The sequence below is a fragment of the Gallus gallus genome, chromosome 1 (genome assembly GCF_016699485.2).
Source record: "Gallus gallus isolate bGalGal1 chromosome 1, bGalGal1.mat.broiler.GRCg7b, whole genome shotgun sequence".
NCBI classification, from domain to species: domain Eukaryota; kingdom Metazoa; phylum Chordata; class Aves; order Galliformes; family Phasianidae; genus Gallus; species Gallus gallus.
Genome location: NC_052532.1, coordinates 12,700,200 through 12,719,763, shown reverse-complemented (window position 1 = coordinate 12,719,763; position 19,564 = coordinate 12,700,200). Strand labels below are relative to the sequence as shown.

Below are 19,564 nucleotides of genomic sequence, written 5' to 3'. Positions count from 1 at the left end.
ATGAGATAATGCAAATTTGTGTTACAGTGCAAGAGTTAATTGAGATAGAAACTAGTTGCCACTGGGAAAGAACTAGATTGCTCAGAAGTTAACGTGTTCTTATTTCAGGCTCTGAGATTTTACAGTTTACTTCCTCGTCAGGTTTGTCACAGCTGGAGCTTCAAAATCCCAGCTTGTTCTGATTGTGAGAAGCTGGAGTGAATTAAGGTTGGGGAGTGGTAGCAGAGCAAGAGTTGGTCTACTGAGTAAATCTGAGGGAGGTGTGTATGAGGGAAGGGGGGAGAGAGCATTATCAAAACTTTATCAAGGAAAATGTGAGAAAACAAATTTGCCCCTAGAAACTGGGGAGAATTCAATTTGATTGGAATTGCTCTGGGAACTTCCCATCCTCACCCTGTCCCTCTGTAACAAGATCATCCTCTCCTGGATATCATTATGTTTTCACTTACATTCTACAAGTAAGCTTTCCCACCTTTTAGGCTTTTCAGAATGAAACCACCATCTTCTCTTCTAGGTTGGAGCTTGTGGAAAAGAGAATCTATCCAACCTCCATTAAAACTCATTTTAACCTTATTTATGTGTAAATTGAAAAATGATGTGAAGATAGGCAAAACTACCAAACAAACTTCAGTTTAAGGGAGAGGAAGAAAAGTAACAATCAGCATTTCACTTCAGCATAGAGACTGAAAATCCAATCTTTTCCTGCACTAAAAAAATGCAATTGATATACATAATAGATTGCATCTCAGTGCAAGAATGACATTGAGGCTCTGGAGGTGGAGGGCAACAAAGCTGTGAGGGGCCTGCAGCACAGATCTTATGAGGAGTGACTGAGGGAACTGGGATTGTTAAGTCTGGAGGAGGCTCAGGGGTGCCCTTATCACTCTATAAAACTGCCTGAAAGGAGACTGTGGTGAGGTGGAGGTCGGCCTCTTCTCCCACGTAACTATCAATAGGATGAGAGGGAATGGCCTCAAGTTGCACCAGGGGTGATTCAGGTTGGATATTGGGAAATTCCTCTTCTCCAACAGAGTGGTCAGGTGCTGGCACAGGCTGCCCAGGGAGGTGGTGGAGTGGCTGTACCTGGAGGTGTTCAAGAAACATGGAGGTGTTGTACGGAGGGACACGGGTTAGTGGGGAAATACTGGTGGTAGGTGGATGGTTGGACTGGATGATCTTAGAGGTCTTTTCCAACCCTGGTGATTCCATGATTCTCCGTAGAGGAGAGAAAAATATAACAATTGATGAAATAAAAATGATTTATTTCAAGCTAGAAAATAATTTTAGCTACTATCTCTACCATAACTCTTAAACTGAGAGGGGCTTTATACTGAATGAAGCAACATGTGTGGAAATTTTGAAACCTGTATTGACAACAAAAGTGAAACTTGGAGATGAGGCAGGAGTGATGAGGGCACTATGGAAATAAAAATGCACGTTGTAACAAGGAGATACCATATATTAAAATATTTTCTTATGAGGAGAAAATAAAGCAATTCCTAGACTTGCTGAACTGAGTGGTTAGATTGTATTTAGTGTAAGAGTGAACTGAGCATGGGAAGATAGCTTCTTGGTGCTTGTAGGGGCACGTGTAGAAAAGCACTTAAAGCGTAAGAAATTCCTTCCCTCAGCTGCTGAACTGTTTGGGAAGTGCTGGCTGTGGTTGTGATGTAAATCCTTGTTCTAATAGACGTTAATCTCAGGTTTTGTGGTCAGAGGGAACTGAAGAAGAATAATCATGCTTTATGTTCTAGGTGCAGAGAACTAGTAGGGGTGGTATGCATGCTTGTTTTGGTTGGGTACTTCTTGAGTGAAATGTATCTGTGTAAGTATTTAAGGGACTCTTCTGTACTGACAACTGAATGTTTATATGGACAGCTTACCTTACCTTGAAGAACTTTATTTATAACTGTGCTTGCCAACTACTTTGAGAAGGAAAATAAACATAATATATCCTTATCAGCTTTATGAAGGGATTATGCTGTTATGAGATTGACATTTTTCCTTTCTCTATGGGCCAGCAACATCATTTCCTCCTGCAGATCATTAGGACTGTAAAACTGTTGTTACTGCTCAAGTGATAAAAGTGGTAATTATATGTCTGGCCTACTTGGATATTCTTAAAGGATTTAAGCAGGAAGCCTTGCAATCCCTTGTACTCCTGGTCTAACTATGGAAGTAGTAGTGTGGTGGCTTACTGTGTCCAGAGCATCTCATAGTTCAAATTGAAAGTCTCTTTGGACATCTGAGTGAACTATTTTCTGACCGTTTCACTTGCTTCAGATTGTACAGAATAGAATCTCACAGATGTTGTGCTAATAATCATGTTTGCAATTGCAGAATTAAAAATTCCCTGGCCATTTTCTGTGTTTATAGGAAGAACGCCGTGTTTCGTGGTAGGATTGCAGTACACTGTTGATAATGCATTGTATTGCTTATGTATATAGGTAGGGAGAAAAGTAATGATTAAAAAAATCATTTGCTGTCATGTGTCCTGACATAATGCTTAAAACACTGAGTAAACACTGCTGTGAGAACTTGGCTTTGGGCTGAAGTCCTTTTTAGTACGTGAATATTCTCTGTATGTGCATCTGAATTAAGAGTTCACTTAACTTACAAATGACATTAGCAGATACGTATCCTTCCCTAATATAAACTGTACTAAATGTCTTTAAAAGATAAAAATGTGACTGTATAACTGACTAAACAGCTTAAGCTGTTATTTTCTCTTTATTGAGGTCATGACCTGAATCAAATGAATGCATCTCTTCAGTTTAAAAAGCCTAATAAAGTTTGCATCACTGCCTGCTTCTTAGGACAAACCCAGTACTGTACATATGCAAAAACCAGGAATTATTGTCTTCTCATGCTTCGAAAACAATGGTCAACAATCTGTGTGGTGTGCTCAGAAATGCATGGAGCTGTTCTGCCTTAGTGAGCAAATCCCACTCGTGGCCCAGCTGGGAGGGCAGGGGGGCACCCGGCTCCCCGGGGACATGTGGCTGCTGTGCTGTCCCTGCGTGGCAGCCAGATGCAAAGGGCATCTCATCAACAGATGTTTCTTAAAACCTTTTCGGGGGGGAAAAGATAAATCCCTCAAAACCACATGCAAAGTGTAGTCTTCTGTGTTTCAGTAGAAGAACTGAATGTGATGTTTAGATTGGGAAGTGGTAAGGATTGTAGCCGTTCTGGCATTTTGTTAACTAATTTTAGATAATTCCTCTGGAGACATTATTATATAAATGGTGTTTCTTTCAGAGAAGTGCTGTGGGACAAGAGGTGAATTCCTGTAACAGTTTGAATACTCGGGGAAGCCATAATTCAGATCTTGCTCCTCTGTAGCCATCCAGTGAGTACAAGCACCGGTGTATTTTCAGGAGGTGCTGTGAAGGATGCTGGTACTTGCTGCTCACTGGTGTTGTGGCAGATGAATGTAGAACCAGCTTTATTCTCAAGTCTGGACAGGGTCTGTGAGGTTGAGATACTGAGCAGTGCTTGCAGCAGTCTCACGAGTGTTATGGTGTGTTTTGAGGTACCTGATGGGTGTACACACTAAAAAGCGTTGGCATAGTAAGCCTGGCATATCTGGGCCACCTGCCTTTTTGCAAGGCAGATGGAGGTCAGTAAAAGTATGGAGCTTTGACTGTTCATTGCTTCTTTGTACTAGCACTTGTTTAAAAAAATATAAAGTAAAGATAATTCATTTAATCAGTATCCTTGACCTCATGATTGAGAACCAGCCATTTTAGTCAGCTTTTATTCTCTGAAATGTGGTTTATGTTAGAATTACTGAGCTTATTTTTAGATGAGTTCCTGTATCCTTTGTTTGCAGTTTTCCTTTATTATTCTCTTTACCATGTTAGTTTCAGCCTCTGACTGTGCAATTCTTCCTTTCCTGTAGGTCTGAGCAGCCTCGTATAACCAAAGATGTAATTTGTTTTCATGCTGAGGACTTCTTAGAGGTAGTTCAGCGCATGCAGTTGGATTTGCATGAGCCTCCACTCTCACAGGTAAGCATAGTGTGAGTCCTAAATTATTTGTCCTCTGCAAGTCCTCAAAGTTTTCAAAGTTTCCTTAATTTTTTTTCCTTTTTTTCCCTCCAGTGTGTCCAGTGGGTTGATGATGCGAAACTGAATCAGCTGCGAAGGGAAGGCATTCGATATGCCAGAATTCAGTTATTTGATAACGACATCTATTTTATCCCGAGGAATGTTGTGCACCAGTTCAAAACAGTTTCAGCGGTGTGCAGCTTGGCGTGGCACATCCGGCTCAAGCTGTATCATTCGGAAGAAGAGCCTTCTCAGAATGCAAGCACTCTCGAAGCAGGGAGCTCTGCAGACCCCAAGTCTTCGGTTATCGGACTTCAGACTGACAGCAGGATTTGTACAATAAGCAAAAATACCTCCGAAGACGCCAAACTTTCAGACGTTCTGCAGCAAGAATTTATGCCGATAAAACACGAACCTATTGCATCTCACCGAATAAAAGAAGAACCCATGAATGTTGATCTTGCTGAAAAGACTGTGGCACCCCATGATGGCAGGGGCCAAAATGTTCAGACTAGATTGGATCAGGTTGAATTGACGGCGTTTAAGTTGGAAATGGATTCCAAATCTGAACCTGGCAACAAAGACTTACAAGGCAAGTTGTGCCTCGGCAGTCACGTACATCCGGATGATACGAGACAACATAGTTCATATCCAAAACTGCATGGACAAAGAGAGGATGATTTTTTGTGCTAAATTTGTATATATTGTTTTAAATTCGTTTTTAAACTTAATGATGTAATAATGTAAAGATTCATAAGTTCTGTGAGGCGGGTTTGTGACTTGCCTTCGCATCTGTTACAGAAGATAGTTATGTAGCTTTGTAACATTCCTCAGTGCCTGTCCATAACTGTGAAGTATCAAAGCACTTAGGGCCAGATGCACTGTAAACACTGCAGGTTTAACATAAAGAAGTCTTTAAATAATTTTGAGTTGTAGGTTTTAGAGTAGAGCTGACATTTAACATATATATTTTTTGTAAGATGAGCCAGAATTCTTTTTGACAATTCCAGGCTTTTCCATAGAGCTTATTTATACCAATTTTTTCATTTTAAATGTGTCAGCACTGTAGTGTAAATATCTTTTTTAAAAATCTTTTTAGTGTGATTTATACTGAAACGTGAGCCGCTTAATAAAGGTTCATAATAACAGATTGGTTTTATTTTTGGGTCTGCAAAAAATAATTCAGTTAAACTGCCTCTGTCAATGGTTCTGTTCCTACCTGCACTAAGGCATAGGATGCCCTCACTCCATGGCGGAGCGAGGAGCTGCGGCAAACGGAGGTAGAGCGGAGGCATTCTTTGTCAGCCAAGATTAAGTCAGAATGCAAAATCAGTCCTCCCTGCACAGCTGCTCATTAAAGGCTCTCTCCAAATCCTGTCATCAGATGTTAATGTGGAACAGAGACAAATGTTACCCACAGCCTTCCTGTGTCAGGAGGTTGGACACCAGTGGGCTCCAGGAGCGCTGCTGGCATCTGTGTAGCTGAGCTGGGCAGGGTGGCAAACTCCTTTTGTGCTCATCTCCTCCCCCTGCGCAAGCCACAATTCATAGATTCCTTTCCATGTTTTAAAAACAAAGCTCATATCAGTTATCTGACTAAATTAGAACAAAGAATGTTTTTTTTAAGTGGTTACTCAATCTATATTGGCTTCAATTTGAGCGGTGGCCTGACGCTCACTGAGGCAAATTTGGGTTAGGGTTGCTCCACGTGCTGATAGTGCAAGGCAGTACAGATAGACTGGCCAATGTGTCTGGTAGGAGGATTCCTCGAGTCCCAGGTTAGAAGTAACAATTGCTTCATCAGGAAAATAATAGTGGTTTCCAAGTTTGACTGTTCACCTCTATCTACTCTATGGAACTCTATAGTTTTCCTAACCTGTGTTCTGAGAGAAGAGGTTACAAGGCTAGCTAGCGTCTGATGTGGTAATGGCAAACACTCTGTAATTTAACTTATTTGTGTGTAACGTGTTGCTGTGTAGTACAAACACATCTGAACGCTGTTTCTTTTTCAGGTAGCTACAAACAGCAGTAACCTGCCCTGCAGCCTGTCCTTCAACTAAATATTTAAAACTTGAGATTCTAGGCCTGTTGTTATTTCTAAAGCCTTCAAGTCTCCGGGTTTTTTGGGGGAATTATTTTTCCCTATGGCTTCTTGAAAGTTATACATCCTTACAGGCACAAATCAAGACCTTTGATATGCTTAGTGATCACTTTTGCTTCAATTGTAGCAATAGAACAATGTGTTGTTTTCTTTCCCAGGTGTTGTCTAGCTCAACTATCCGAGGGCCTTTTGGTGCAGATGTTTCTTGCTCATAGGTTGTTAAAATTGTTACTTTGTACTTATGCCTGGCACTGAAATCAGCCATTTACCTGTTGTGTCCCCTGATGTGTTTAAGTCTACAATAGGTCTGTTGAGGAATTATTAATTAAATCAGCATTTGAATTGCTAAACATTACTCTTACGTAGCCATAATTATGTATTAGAGAAGCAATAGAATCATGAATCTCTTGGATGTGGCAAAATCTTATCGCTATTTTCATGACTTCTGGTTAAGAGATGACTACCAGTTTTTCAGCCTCAGGGATCTCGCTTCCCCTCACTCCATTAGCAAATGGTTCACATGTGATGCGGTAAGTTACTACGCCAGCATACCCAGATTTGAGGTGTTAATTGGTTCATGTGAGGATTTGAGCCTTTGTGATAGAAACGTGCTCTCAGCTCCCATTGTGTTCTCTGGACAGTTTGGAAATTTCCACCCATAATCTCCTGGCTTTATGAACACACACCATTCTGTAGCCTTCCATTCCCTTTCTTTGTGCCAGCCATCACAGAGCAGGGAGGAGCTGCAGGTTGTAGCTTCTACCAAGCACGCAGCTTTTCAAATCCATTAGTAGACAGCTCCAGCTTTATGAAAACCAGCCAGCCTTGACAGATGCTGCTTTTTTTTTTTTCCCCCCTTTGAATCTCATTTGTATTCTGTTGATCCGTATGCTGAGCATTCATTCTGGTTGAAGTAATTTTTTTGTGTTCCCCTGTTGGATTTCAGCGATATGTGTACATCGTCCCCCTTGATGGCAGACTATTTTCTGCACCGTGGGTCCCCTCTACACTGAAGAAACCAGTATTTGAAAATAGTGTAGCAAATATGACTTTACACTTACAGTAGAACTTTTTTCCACTTGAAAACCTGCCCAGTGGTGTTGGCTGGTGTGCTCTCGAACTTCTGCTCAGGTATGTCTTCATTCTGACATTTTGCTTCTGAACTGCCCACGTTTTAAACCCATCTTTTGTCACTTTTGGAATTTCAAAAGAGAAGTAGTAGCAGTTCTTACAATTTTTATGTACTGTTTATTTTTGAGACAAATTAGATTTTGACTGTTAGGCAGAGCTTGAAGAGAGGACACGAACAGTACACAACCAATGGCTGTTGGAACTGCCATTGTACACAAGCGTGCAAAGGGTTTGCATCTACCGGCTGCAGTGGGATACACTTGGCTTGCTTTGAAAACTAAGCCTTGTCCTCTACCTGTCGTGTACTCATCTTGATGCGGTTGCTTTTCAAGAGGGAGGACAATTTCTGAGAATTTCAGCTCCCAGATTGTTCATTAGTCTGACAGAAGTCTTTGGTGTCAAGTGGCCCTATGCGATAACCTCTGCTCCTGTCGCATACAGCAGCTTCACATCCAGACTTCTGCTCCAGCAATAAATCTTTCCTGCCCTGCAATGTACTGAAACCAGTCTTTGCTTGTTGCTTTTTTCCTCTCCCTGGATTTCAGTTTTTTATAACTCTGTTACTTTGGCTGAAATCTCTGGTGTTTTGAGTTCTCTTTGGCCCATGTTCTTCTGCAGATGGGAAAAATCCATGCAAGGCACAGTGCCTGTACTACAGTGGTGGCCACATCCGTGTGTTTGCCGTGCTGTCCCAGCTAATGACACGATGTGCAGAACCTTAGAGATGTTTCCTTAGATCCTGTACCATTTTTGTGGGTAGCAAAGAGCTGCATTGTTACTGATCCTACCAATAGCTCTGAAAATGGTAGTTAACTCAATTACTGGAGCTTTTGCATCTCACTGACAGCTGGCTTCATGTATTACATACAAGTGTTACTGGTGTTGTGTCACTCCCCAGCCCTCCGATGCCTGCAAATTGATCCAAAACAGCCTTTTCATTACAGGTACTGCTGGCATGCAGATTTCCCCTTCCTTGTTACTCTAGTGAATATTTCAATACTTTAATGGAAATATTAATTCTATCTAGTATTAGAAATAAAGTATTATTTCAGAGGGTGATGATTTAAGTATTCATCTGTGAAAGAATTCCTTGGTGATGAATAAAATTGATTTTTAAGCAAAAATACATGTGCGCAGTAAATACGTTGGCATTGCAAATAATGTAGGGATTGGAAGCATGAAATGGTTGGCTGCTGTGGAAACAGATCGGCAGAATGTTATGAACTTGGAACATCGAAGAAGTCTTCCAGGAAACATAAGGAAAATATTTGTTTAAAAATGTCCATTTTCTAATATGTGCATGTGAATAAGAATGCTGAATTGATTGAAAAAAAATCCCTATTTTCTTTATGCTTGTGGGGAAAAAGACCCGTTGTGAGAGGGGTTACCACCTGACCCTACTGATGAAAGCTGTACTAATTCTGATCAAATGGTAAGACATCTTTGTGGGCTTCTCAGCTGTAACTGCATTCATTTTTGTGGTGCTCAGACGAAGCTGAGAAGCTCACTTGTAGGCAGCCAGCCCCTTTGACCTGACCGTGAATGTGTACAAGTCAGAAATGGGACGGATGACTTCTGATTTCTGTTTGCTGTGTAAGACGCTGTTAAAAATGCTTTCCTGGGTTGTGAGTCCCTGTTACTGCTTGTTTGTTCGGTACCTTATTAGGTGGATGAAATGCACTTTAAAAACTGTGTAATAGGTAATGCTGATGTTTTGTGCCGATCCCACGTTTTGTGCCGATCCCACGGAGTTTCCCGCACACATGAACACTTGGGAACCTTTGACTTCCATTGGTCACTCATTTCATTTTTCATAAAAGATAGAAACAATTCTGCTGTGTGCGCAGCTTCTCCCCCAGAAGCAGCGATTCACTTCATGGTATCTAGGTTGCTAGCTCTGTTAGAGTCATCGGGATGTGGACTTTCCCAGTCTCATGTATTAGATTCAGGCCACTGTGTTCCTTTGTACTATGATGCTGTTATTGCTTCTGCTTTAGAGCTGTTCTGTACTTAAGTGCCAGGGAACCATTGGTTGCCTTGTGTTCTGGTCACGCTGATAGACAGCCTTCTGATGAGGTCCTTAGTCCTAAATACTTCTTCAACATTTTGTGTATGGATGTGATATTCTGATACAGTGATTAAAGGAGCAGATTAAAGTTCTATTTTTATCAAGTTTTATTTTTCAATAACTATTTTGATATGTTTACTTCTACTGACTGATTTCCGTTTCACCTGAATGAGAATGTGGTGTGTTGTAGAGGATAGGCTTGTGCTTTAAGGGCTGCTTTCCGTGGAATTTTTGTTTTTTAAATCTAGTTGTACTGTAGGGCAGTTAGCTGAGAAAGGCGTTCCGCAGAGTCTCAAGAAGAAAACCTTGCCAATTAGACATGCTTTTCTATTGGGCAGATGTGAAAATTTCCCTGAGATAAAAGATTTTGCCTCTGTACTGCTGTGTGTATTTGTCAGAAATAGTACTGCTTTCATCTCTTAAATCATCCTGTAACTCAGTCCTGTGCTATCTTATTTTGAATGTTGTCATCCGTGCCAAGCAGTACATTTGGAATGCATGTATGCACATTCTTAAAGCGTTCAGGTTCAAGTTTGGGATGTGTCGCGCAACTGTATCTTCCAAGTACAAGAACAGAGAACTTCATGCTATTCTACGATGCTGACAAATCAAGAAAAGCAATATAAATAAGTAATGGAAAAACTTAGTTTCATTGTCTTTTACACATGTGCATTGAGTATTTATTTTCCTGAATCTGACAAAAGTAGATACTCATCTATAATGCATGCTGAAGTGTTCAAGCTTGTATGAATGATTTGAATAGAAATAAATGATGTAGAATATTTATCACCATATATATGCTATCAATATATATATATTATCTATATAATATATATCAGTCATCAGCATATGATCAATAACGTTTCATTTCAGAAGGGAAAACGTTTCAGTTGCATTCTGAAGCAGATGTCTCCCCACGCTCCATGTCACAGCTGTGACACATAACTGGGACAGGCGTTCTCTGCTGTGCCACCACGTAACTGGGCGTGACTTCTGGCAATTCAGGATGAGCCATTTCAGCATCAGCTTTCTGTGTTCCCCAGTGCTTTATCAAATCTGCCTTTTTGTTTCACTTAAAGATGAGGAGATAAGCGTAAATGTAAGAAAGTGTGAGAAGTACTCATCCTGATTCAGTGCTAAAACCAACGCCTTTGAGAATATGGTGATTATAAACATTTGTAATTCCTGCAACAGCTTCTGAAGAGTCACAACGAACTTTGTATTGGATTTTTCTGAATGAAGCTGTGATAGCAGAAAAAGGCAGAAGAGTACAAAGGTATTGCAGCAGCAGCTCTAAGTCAGCGTTAGAACCGATGTGAAGTACCAAATAAAAAGGGATATTCCTCTCATCAAAGTATCTCTGAAAAGACCAAGAAAGAATTGGCAAAATTCAGTGCTTCCAGTAGCTGCATCCTGAGAATGTCTCTTGATGAATGAAATTGTACATGACCTATGCAGGACACCAGGAAGAAACTGCTGCTTCAGCATTTCGAAACAGATTTATTTCAAGGTTTTTAAGTAAACCCTTAAAAATGAATGAACAACGAAATCTCCCCCAAAACAAAAAGTCTGTGAGTAGGCAGCAATTCTAAGGAGATTTAGAATCATAGAATTGCTTGGGTTGGACTTGATGATACTGAAGGTCTTTTCCAACCACAACCTAACCAAACTACCCTAACTCTAACAACACTCTGCTAAATCATGTTCCTGAGCACCACATCCGAACAGTTTTTAAACACATCCAGGGATGGTGGCTCAACCACCTCCCTGGGAAGCCTATTCCAGTGCTTAACAACCCTTTCTGTAAAGAAGTTTTTCCTGATGCCCAACCTGAACCTCATCTGGTGCAACTTGAGGCCATTTCCCCTCATTCTGTCACCAGTGAGAAGAATTTGGAACAATTGTTCTCAGTCCTAGTAAACTGGAGATGCCAAACTTCCAGATAATAGGTGCATCTGTGAACTAGAGGGGATTTATGAAGGAGGCAGTCACTTCCGCAGTTCACCTTGTAATATAGCAGGTCCTAATGAGGCTGGTTCCTATTCTTCCTTCAGTTACAACCATCTGTTAACATCAGCAGCTTCTGAGCAGGAGGGGTTTTGGCTTTTTTGCTGCTTGTCCTATCTTCAGACGTGGAAAGGCCATGGACGCTCACTTTTACACTTGGTGCCCTAAGATACTGCATCGAGATAAGTGGGGCCTGGTGATTCTGTCGTGTTCTCCATCAAGCCTTATTCAGGACTGAGACGCCCTCACCTAAGTTCAGATGCTGGTTATGTGTTTGCAGCAAATGGCTCATAGAAGTTTCCCATGATTTGGAGGTTGGTTGGTCTTTGCATAACTTTCACCTTCTCCATCATTTTTTTAAGCATCCAATAAACATTTTACATGAAGCCTAGCTTGCCAGCCATGGGACATTGCAGAGAACATATCCCAAAGAGGAATGCTGCTACCAAACGAATGAAAATGCATTGTTCCGTTGTTTTTTTCCTTCAGCTTCCCATAAATCGTGATGCTTGTAAACTGGGATGGAGTACACAGATATGCTTAGCAAAAGCTGATGTGTTTCTTCAATGTGTAACATTCTTTACAACAGATAAAGAATAAAAAGATTTGTCATTCCCTGGTTTCCCTGTTTACAAGGTAGGACAGTCGACCGCACTGAAGCAGCCTGGACAGATGCTGAAAAATCCTTTGCTAGCCTGTATTCCAAGTCATGATCCAGAGCTTCAGGCTGCAATGGGTCCTGGTTGCTATGTATTTATTCCATGTCTGTCTGTATGATTGAAGAGCAAACAAAAAATCTATGGGTGGAAGATGACCTTTCCTTTTTAGAGGACATGCAGTTGAATGCAACTAGTTAATACTTTTCCCACGAGGCATTTTAATCTGATCAATTGCTGTTACCTCAGATGTCTTTCCCTGGCTCTTTTCACTGACTGAAACCTTTTTGTACCCAGAAAACATAAATGGATCAGCATATTCAGTATATGATGATGTCCTAAGAAGCTCTTTGACTTGAATTTGATGTTATCCTGGCTCCTGGAAGAGCGCTTCCAGCCCACACAATAGGATTCTTGTTCAGCTCTTCCCAGAAGTCCTGTTCACTGTATTTGTTATGTGAAGAAGTATTTTTGCTCCCATCTGTGTTTGCTGATGCTCCAAAAAGCCAAAACTTGACCTCCACGGATTTAATGAACGACAGCATTAAAAACCATCTTCTTCCTTAAAATACCACTTCCTGCAGGTACAAATGCATTACAGTGGCTGCAGTCTCTTAAAGCAGAAGTGACTTCTTCCTAGGAGAGATGATCAATTATTGTGGTCTTCCTCTTTTCTGAATGTTAGGCTGCTGGCATAGTTTAGCTACTAACTTTTTCCCCTGGGTGAACGTATTGTTTATGTTCCAGCACTTAACTCAATTTAGTTTCAGGTTTTTCATACTAAAGAGGATTCTTACGTCAAAAAGATGACACTAAGTGACTATATTCCTTTTTTGCTCTATTTAGTGGCTTCCTTTTGTTACTGACTCTTAAATTTAAGACATCATAAAAATGACCAGGCTTCTTTTTTCTTTTTTGGGTGACAGCATAAGACATAGATAACTTCTTTACAAGGATCACCCTAAGCACTGAATTCACTGAGGTAGAACTTTTGTGGTTCCTTCTGGTATCTACCTGCATGGGAAAAGGCTTAACTTTACTCTGTATAACAAACAACCATATTAAAACACCTTATGTGGAACAAATACTTTTATTTACAAGAGAAGGTATGACCATTTTAAAGTAAAAAATGGTACAAGTCTACTTCTGGTCTTCAGCCTGACATAGGTCACGTCTCCAGCATGTTTCCTTAGGTGGCATTCTGGTTTAGGGATCACATTTGTGGCAAAACTAATAATCCAGCAAATTGGTACCAAATCTCCGACTAGAGAGCCATGTACAGCTTAGTCTCTTCTTACGTAGAAAATATTGTACCCGAGTTCAATCATACCCCCAATAAGCAAGGCCCACAATGGGATAAACACATAGGCTAGTTTCATCGTGGTGAATTGCTGCAGCTTAGCACAGAGGGCAAGGCAGAAGGCTAATTTAAGCAGCATTGCAATGAGATACCAGGTTTTCTTCTTGATGTTCTGGGAGCCATTGCGAGGGTCAAAGCCAGACTTGCAACGTCCAGCCATCTTTACAATTAACATAACTAAAAGAATAGTATCAAATATCCAGACTGGAATGAAAATGAGGAACCAGTTCCACGGTGCTTTCTCATCCAACTTCAGCACCAGCATGATGAGGAAGAGTAATGTAAAAAGCCATGTCAGTAGTACTCTTTGTGCCAGGGACATTCTCATTTAAACAGCTTGGAGAGGAAGTCTGGCAAGTGGTCAGCAACCTAATAAAACAAAACACAGAGGAGGGCCATCAAAAGCTGTCACTATACAGCCACCAGGCATATTCTGTGCACAGGCCAACTTGTTTTCCGCCTTGTCTACATCAGCTGTGTAAACTGTGTACCAGCATTTCCTTCAGAGCTCCCCTTCTCAGTGATGCGCTCTCCGCTGGTTCTCCAGTTCTAGTGGAGTGCCTTAGGTCAGCTGTGTAACCTACCTCTCACTTAGTTCAGAGAAACAAACGCTGCTTTAAACCCAGGTTAGCTATCAACCTCACTTAAAGGTTTTTCTATACTGAGCACATGGTTCTGAGCTGTTTTCCTCCTGTACCAAAGTACTTTTAGCTGATACTTGAAAATAAAGCTAACAATTCCCTTTCTGTAGGGAGTGATCACACTAAAATACAAGCCTGCTAATAAGCACAAATAACAAACTATCTGAACAATCCTGCAGCCTACAGCTGAAATGACCCAGTAAGTGCTACTATTACCTCTTTCTGTCAAACAGCAATCTTAAAATACCAAGGCTTATGGAAAATGCTTGCTTTGTTGCGAGTATCTAAAGCATGTAGGCATTGGCTGATAGGAATACTTCAATTCAGTGGCCTGGTAGTATGTTTAAACTGCAGTGTAGTCATGATGAAAGAAAAACAGGAACAAATCTATCAGCCATTGCACTCATAAAGGTTTCTATATTCCTAAATGAGTGAGACTTTTAACCACTACAGCTCCTGGAAGACTTTCACTGCAAGTCTAAAGTACCAACTTTAAAGCAGGAACAGGAAGAACTATGATCCTCCTTAATCATCCAAGCTACAAAGATGAATAATTACGTATCAGTGAAAAAGTGCTAAAATAGGTTTCATAAACAACTATGTTCAATATAGATTTAGAAATGTCATAAAATTACTTCTGTAAAACCAGTATCGTTTTGCTTGAAATAAACTGAACTTTGCTTTGTTCCAGCTGACAGAACTCAGCACCTGACCTTCCCTACAAGCTCCCGGAGGGGCAGGATGAGCCCCTTTCCCTCGCAGGCACTGCTGGCTCCTGCTGTGGCTGCTGTTGTTACTGATGCTCACCAGATCCACTGACTAAGTCTATTCAACTCCCTGAACAGGCAGAAAACTGTTAGCAACATTTCCCTTCTAATTTTTTTCCCCCCACATGAGAATAACAAACCTGACTAGGGGACAAGCATTCTGTATGCCACTAAAATCATTCCTCTGTCACCTGATTTGTGATTCAAGAAACTTTCTTTTTTGCTCAGACTTAGAGGGCAAAAGTGGGATTTGTTTTAAGGAACAGATCCGGCCAAGTTTGAAACAATCTAAGTTGGGGTTACTGTCAGCGTAGCTCCTCCCTCTGACTCTTTGGGTGACACCAGGCCAGTTTCTTGAGCTGAACAAGTGAAAATAAAGTTTTAAATAGTATTTCTGTAGCTTGCTCAGACTGCTTAAGGGTGTGATGAAAGCCAGTGACTGAAGGGCAGAACTGGGACCTATCCTCAGGAATGGGGCAGAGCTGAGCAGCAACATATACATGGGATTTAAATTACTAGGCAGGCTGAAAAAAAAAAACAGGGAAGTTCAGTTAGCATTGCTCTGGCTGCAAGAACACACATAAATCAGCCGGCAGGCAGGACTACAGAACAACTATTATAATCCACCTTAAGTATTTCCCACTCTTTGAAAGTATTTCCAGTATCCTTAAGTACAAGTTGATGGCTACAGTGAAGACTGCAGTGATCTGAAATTTTCATTGTTCCCTTCATGAAAACATTCCAGAGAACTTGTTCTGGAAATCATCGTGACAGGTACAACAAGGAGGAGAACCTCTTATTTGCAAACTGAAGAAAGGAGAAACCAAAGAAGCAGACTGGAAACTTGTGCCTGAAAGGCAAAAGGAAACTCAACACTCTTAGAAGTATCAGGTTATTGGATACTCGAAGAAGGCGCTATCAACTGTCTCTGGAGAAAACAGAATCAGAATCATTTGAATGGGAAAGGACCCTTTAAGGTCATCTAGTCCAACTCCCCTGCAATAAACAGGGCCATCTACCATTAGATCAGGTTGCTCAGAGCCCCATCCAGCCTGACCTCGAAACATTTCCAGGGATGGCACATCCACCACCTCTCTCTGTGCCTCACGACCCTTATTGTAAAAAAACAAAAAAGAAAGCTACAGAAGAGGTATTAGATGGGGCATCTTAGTTAGAAAGTAGCTCACTTCGTGAGGTTCAGAACCATCTTGAAACACAATTTAAACAAGCAGATGAAAAACCTCAGCAAGGGATGTGACACTGCCTTTCATTTATGTAGTTAAGAGATGTACCTACATGACTGGACAAGAACTGCAAGACTCCAATCAGTTATATTGGTGCTTTTGGTGTAAAAATTCAAAAAACCCAAGGATACTTCTGAGATCTTGCAGTCCTGTAGTACAAGCACAGGATGCTAAAAAAAACCTAAACCTGGCAGCTAGGGATACAGATGGCAGTGATGGAGAGTTTGATGACAAGGAGAATGTGTCCATATTTTGCAAGGAAAGAAAGAACTATATCTGCAGACAGCTGGAGGCAAGCTATCACATAGATCACCATGAAAAGGATGCGAATCTGGTACGCACCTGAACTAGTTCTGGGAAAGCACTGAAGCAATGTCAGTGGCAGAGTATAAAAATAAAAATGCTGTTGGCTCCTAATAGGACTCCTGTAATTAGCAGGAAGAGAAAATTATCAGTGACGAGAGGCACTGTGTAAGTAGTACTGCTGACCTCAGTGGGGTGAGCACAATAATTAGAATATTGTGTTAGCTAAGTATGTCCTGTTTAGAGGGAAAACATAGAAGAGGAAAGTTAAACATAGCATTCAGCTCTACATTAACAACAGCTTACATGTACAGCTTGAAAGTTACTTAAAAGTTCTAGGAACTGAAGCCCAACTGAATATAAATCTAACGACTAAATGACAGTTTAAGGCTGATTCCGTGGGTATCTGATCAACGGGACGCATTCCTGCAGGCCCATTTTAAGAACGCACTTACATTCACTCTTTGTTGTAGCCCTTCTTTCACTGCCTCACAGCGAAGCAGCGCTGCCAGGGCAGCAGAGCCCGCAGAGCGATAACGCGGGGCAGAACGAACCACAGAACCCCGGGACGTCCCCAGCGGGAAGAGGGGCCCACAGGGAGCACCAGATCAGCGCTCCCCACAGGAACGCTCCAAACCCCAACCTTACGTCTGAGAACAGTGACTCTGGCAGCCTGGGGCCGTGACCGCCCTGTGGAGCCCGCTCCGTGCCCGACCACCCTCAGGTTTAGAGCCTTTTCCCAACCCCCGACGCTCGGCACCCGAGGCCCTTCCCTCAGGGCCGGGCTGGAGCAACTCGCCCGGCACGGTCTCACTTGAACTTCCCACGGCCGAGACACCCTCAGATAGGCCCCGATCCCGGAGGAATCCCGGAGGAACCCCGGAGCCGCCCGCCCCGCTACGTACCGCCCGGCCCGGGGCCTCCCCGCGCAGGGTCCCGGCGCATCCCCGGCCCACCCGGCTCCGCGCAGGCAGCGGAGCTCCTCCCGCCCCGCTTCACCACAGGAAGCTCCGCCCCCTTCCTCTCCCTACTCCCTATTGGGCAGCAGGGAGGCATCTCTTACTGTACTCCCACTCTCATTGGGCCGGCGAGACGCCCATCAAAAGGATGCTCCCCCCCCTCCCCCAGTCCCGGCCGGCGGTTGGTGAAGATCTGGCCTTCAGCCCGCCTCCCTCCCTTCACCTCGTCGCCAATTCGCTCAGAGGGCCGTCAGTCACTCCGTCTTCTCCCTCCCACCACAGAGCCCCCACGCCCTCAGGGGCGCGCTCGTGGGTTGCATCTCGGGCGCGCGCCGGCTCCTCCTCCCTCCTTTCCCTCTCCGCTTCCCCCGCCCTCAGCTGTTGCCTCGCGCGCCGCCGCCGCCTCCTCGCAGTCTCGCGCTCCCCTCGCTGCCCGTTGTTTGCGGCGCGCGGCAGCGGTAAGGTCGGGGCGCGCGGGGGGAGCGGGCGCCACCTTCACCTCAGGGCTCGGGCTGGGGGCGGGCGGGGGGGAGCGGCGGGGCTGGCAGGGCGGCGGAGCGCGGCAGCCGCGGCCCCTCCGAGCGGAGCCTCCCGGGGGAGCGAGGCCCTCGGCCTCGGCGGCGCAGAGACCCCCGGCGCGGGGCGGGCGCGGCCTCGGGGCGCGGCGGGAGCGGAGCGGTGCGGGGCTCCGGGGCCGCGCGGTGCCCGCGGGCAGCTGCGGCGTTGGGCCCTTCCCCGCCTGGAGCCGCGTGGGGCGAGTGCCGGCTGCCGGGCTCCCGGTTTTCCCTTCCTTTACGAACGCTGAATTTCAGCACCTTCGCCCCCATCGCCGAGCTCGCCTCGCCCCGCGTGCGTTACACGCCCGCCCCTTTTCCCTCCCTCGCCTCGTTTCTCCCCTTCCCACGCTGACCCGCTGACAGCCTGCCCGCACCGCGGCTTTCCGCGCGTGGCGCCGAGTGCCGGCCGCGTCCCGCCGCTCCGACCCTCGCGTCGCCCCGCGGCTCTCCCGGCCGGCGCTGTGCGGAGCGGGGCGGAGGGCAGCGCTGGAAGCAGCCGCGCGGTGCCGGAGCTGTCCCGGTGTGCGGTCGGGGTGTGCGGGCTGCGCTGCCTCACACGGCCCGCGCCCGTCTCTCCCAGAGCTCCGGCGCGTTACCCGTCACCCGGGGAGCAGAGCCGCTGCCTTGCCTCTCGTTCCCGCTCTGCCCGTGTCTTAATTAACCCGAGAAAGTAATTAACCGGAAAACTTGTTGAGAGTGCTTAAATTAACGCTCCGAAATCCTTTTTTTTCCTTTCCTTTTTTTTTTTTTTTTTTTTTTTTTGGATGAAGATGTGCTTTCCCGCAGAAGACGCGGCTTGTTTAACACTTCTGGCGCTCTGCTCCTCTGATAGGAATGATGTGTGTCAGCAGCGCTTCGCCCGCTTCCATCTTCCTGTTGATGCTGGCGGCAGCTGGCGGTGTCCGTTGCGGCAGGGCCTCGCTTCGGGCAACCTGCGGTCTGGGGGGGATCCCGGTGCCCTCACCGCAGCAGTGGTCGCCGAGGGCTGTATTTCTCTGCTGGGGCGTTTTTGTTTTGCTGGGCTGGAGGCTAAAAGCGTTCCGCAACAAATCTCGGGGTTATAAATAGCCCTGTGTATGTGGCTATGTCTGCAGCTCTGAGGGTTTTAGTGATCTTCTTTGATTTGCCTCTTCCTTTGTGACTCCCCAGAAAGGATAATCCTTTCCTGAGAAGCCTTATTTCTGTCCTGTGAGGTGTTTGCAGGCTGATGGACTTATGTCACTTCTGCACATCGCACTTCTGTCAGTTCTTTCTCTTTCTTTCTTTTTTTACCAGGGCTCTCTTTTACAGTATTTGTAAACGGTTCTCATTTCTGAAAGCAAAGGTTGAGAGCAACATTCAGAACTGAGCCATTTAAGCTCCTCATCCCCTTTTAAAGTGAAATGTCGGTTGCAGCTGAATTCTCAGTTGCTATGTTTTAGTGCCAGTGTATGTTTGTATTCTGGACGTAAATGTTATAGAGGCTAAAATAGTCTGAGTCATCCGAAAAAGAATTTGGAAACCTGGCTTGTTTAATTCAGTGTTTGCAGAAGGGTTTTTTCCTCTTGCGTTATGTGGAATGCGCCGTACAAATAAATTGCCAGTGAGTCTGAGCCCCGTGGAACGTTTGGAGCATTCCAGCGGTGCTGGCCTTCTCCCAGAGCAGACTCAGCTCGCCTCGCCCTGAAAGTTTGTTCCAGTGACACCCAGTGCTGCACAGTGCTACCTCTGGGAGAGCTTGG

General features: G+C 44.1%; 3 protein-coding genes across 11 annotated transcripts in view; 2 read left to right on the top strand and 1 right to left on the bottom strand.

Moving 5' to 3' along the window:
• Positions 1 to 9,441, top strand: part of RSBN1L (round spermatid basic protein 1 like) — a 47,447-nt gene extending 38,006 nt beyond the window's left edge. For both annotated transcript variants that reach the window (XM_015275759.4, XM_015275758.4), the window contains 2 exons: positions 3,902 to 4,010; positions 4,104 to 9,441. In XM_015275759.4, coding sequence (XP_015131245.2) covers positions 3,902 to 4,010; positions 4,104 to 4,742 — 748 coding nt within the window. In that variant the 3' untranslated portion in view covers positions 4,743 to 9,441. The remainder of the gene's footprint in view (positions 1 to 3,901; positions 4,011 to 4,103) is intronic.
• Positions 9,442 to 13,086: 3,645 nt separating this feature from the next.
• Positions 13,087 to 17,343, bottom strand: TMEM60 (transmembrane protein 60). Of its 5 annotated transcripts, none has more exons than XM_046932756.1 (4): positions 17,233 to 17,343; positions 16,367 to 16,563; positions 13,833 to 15,304; positions 13,087 to 13,741 (listed from the first exon to the last, which is right to left on the bottom strand). In XM_046932756.1, exon 4 carries the CDS (start codon positions 13,698 to 13,700, stop codon positions 13,296 to 13,298), a length of 405 nt encoding a protein of 134 aa, XP_046788712.1. In that variant the 5' UTR covers positions 13,701 to 13,741; positions 13,833 to 15,304; positions 16,367 to 16,563; positions 17,233 to 17,343; the 3' UTR covers positions 13,087 to 13,295. The 5 variants fall into 5 exon arrangements, with proteins under 5 accessions (XP_046788712.1, XP_025003144.1, XP_015131217.1 ...); XM_025147376.3 differs by having other exon boundaries at positions 16,367 to 16,449; XM_015275731.4 differs by lacking the exon at positions 13,833 to 15,304 and having other exon boundaries at positions 16,367 to 16,449.
• Positions 17,344 to 17,656: 313 nt separating this feature from the next.
• PHTF2 (putative homeodomain transcription factor 2) overlaps positions 17,657 to 19,564 on the top strand; it is a 62,675-nt gene continuing 60,767 nt past the window's right edge. For all 4 annotated transcript variants that reach the window (XM_046933003.1, NM_001006226.2, XM_046932896.1 and 1 more), the window contains exon 1: positions 17,657 to 17,744. The gene's annotated coding sequence lies outside the window, so the exon portion shown is untranslated. The remainder of the gene's footprint in view (positions 17,745 to 19,564) is intronic.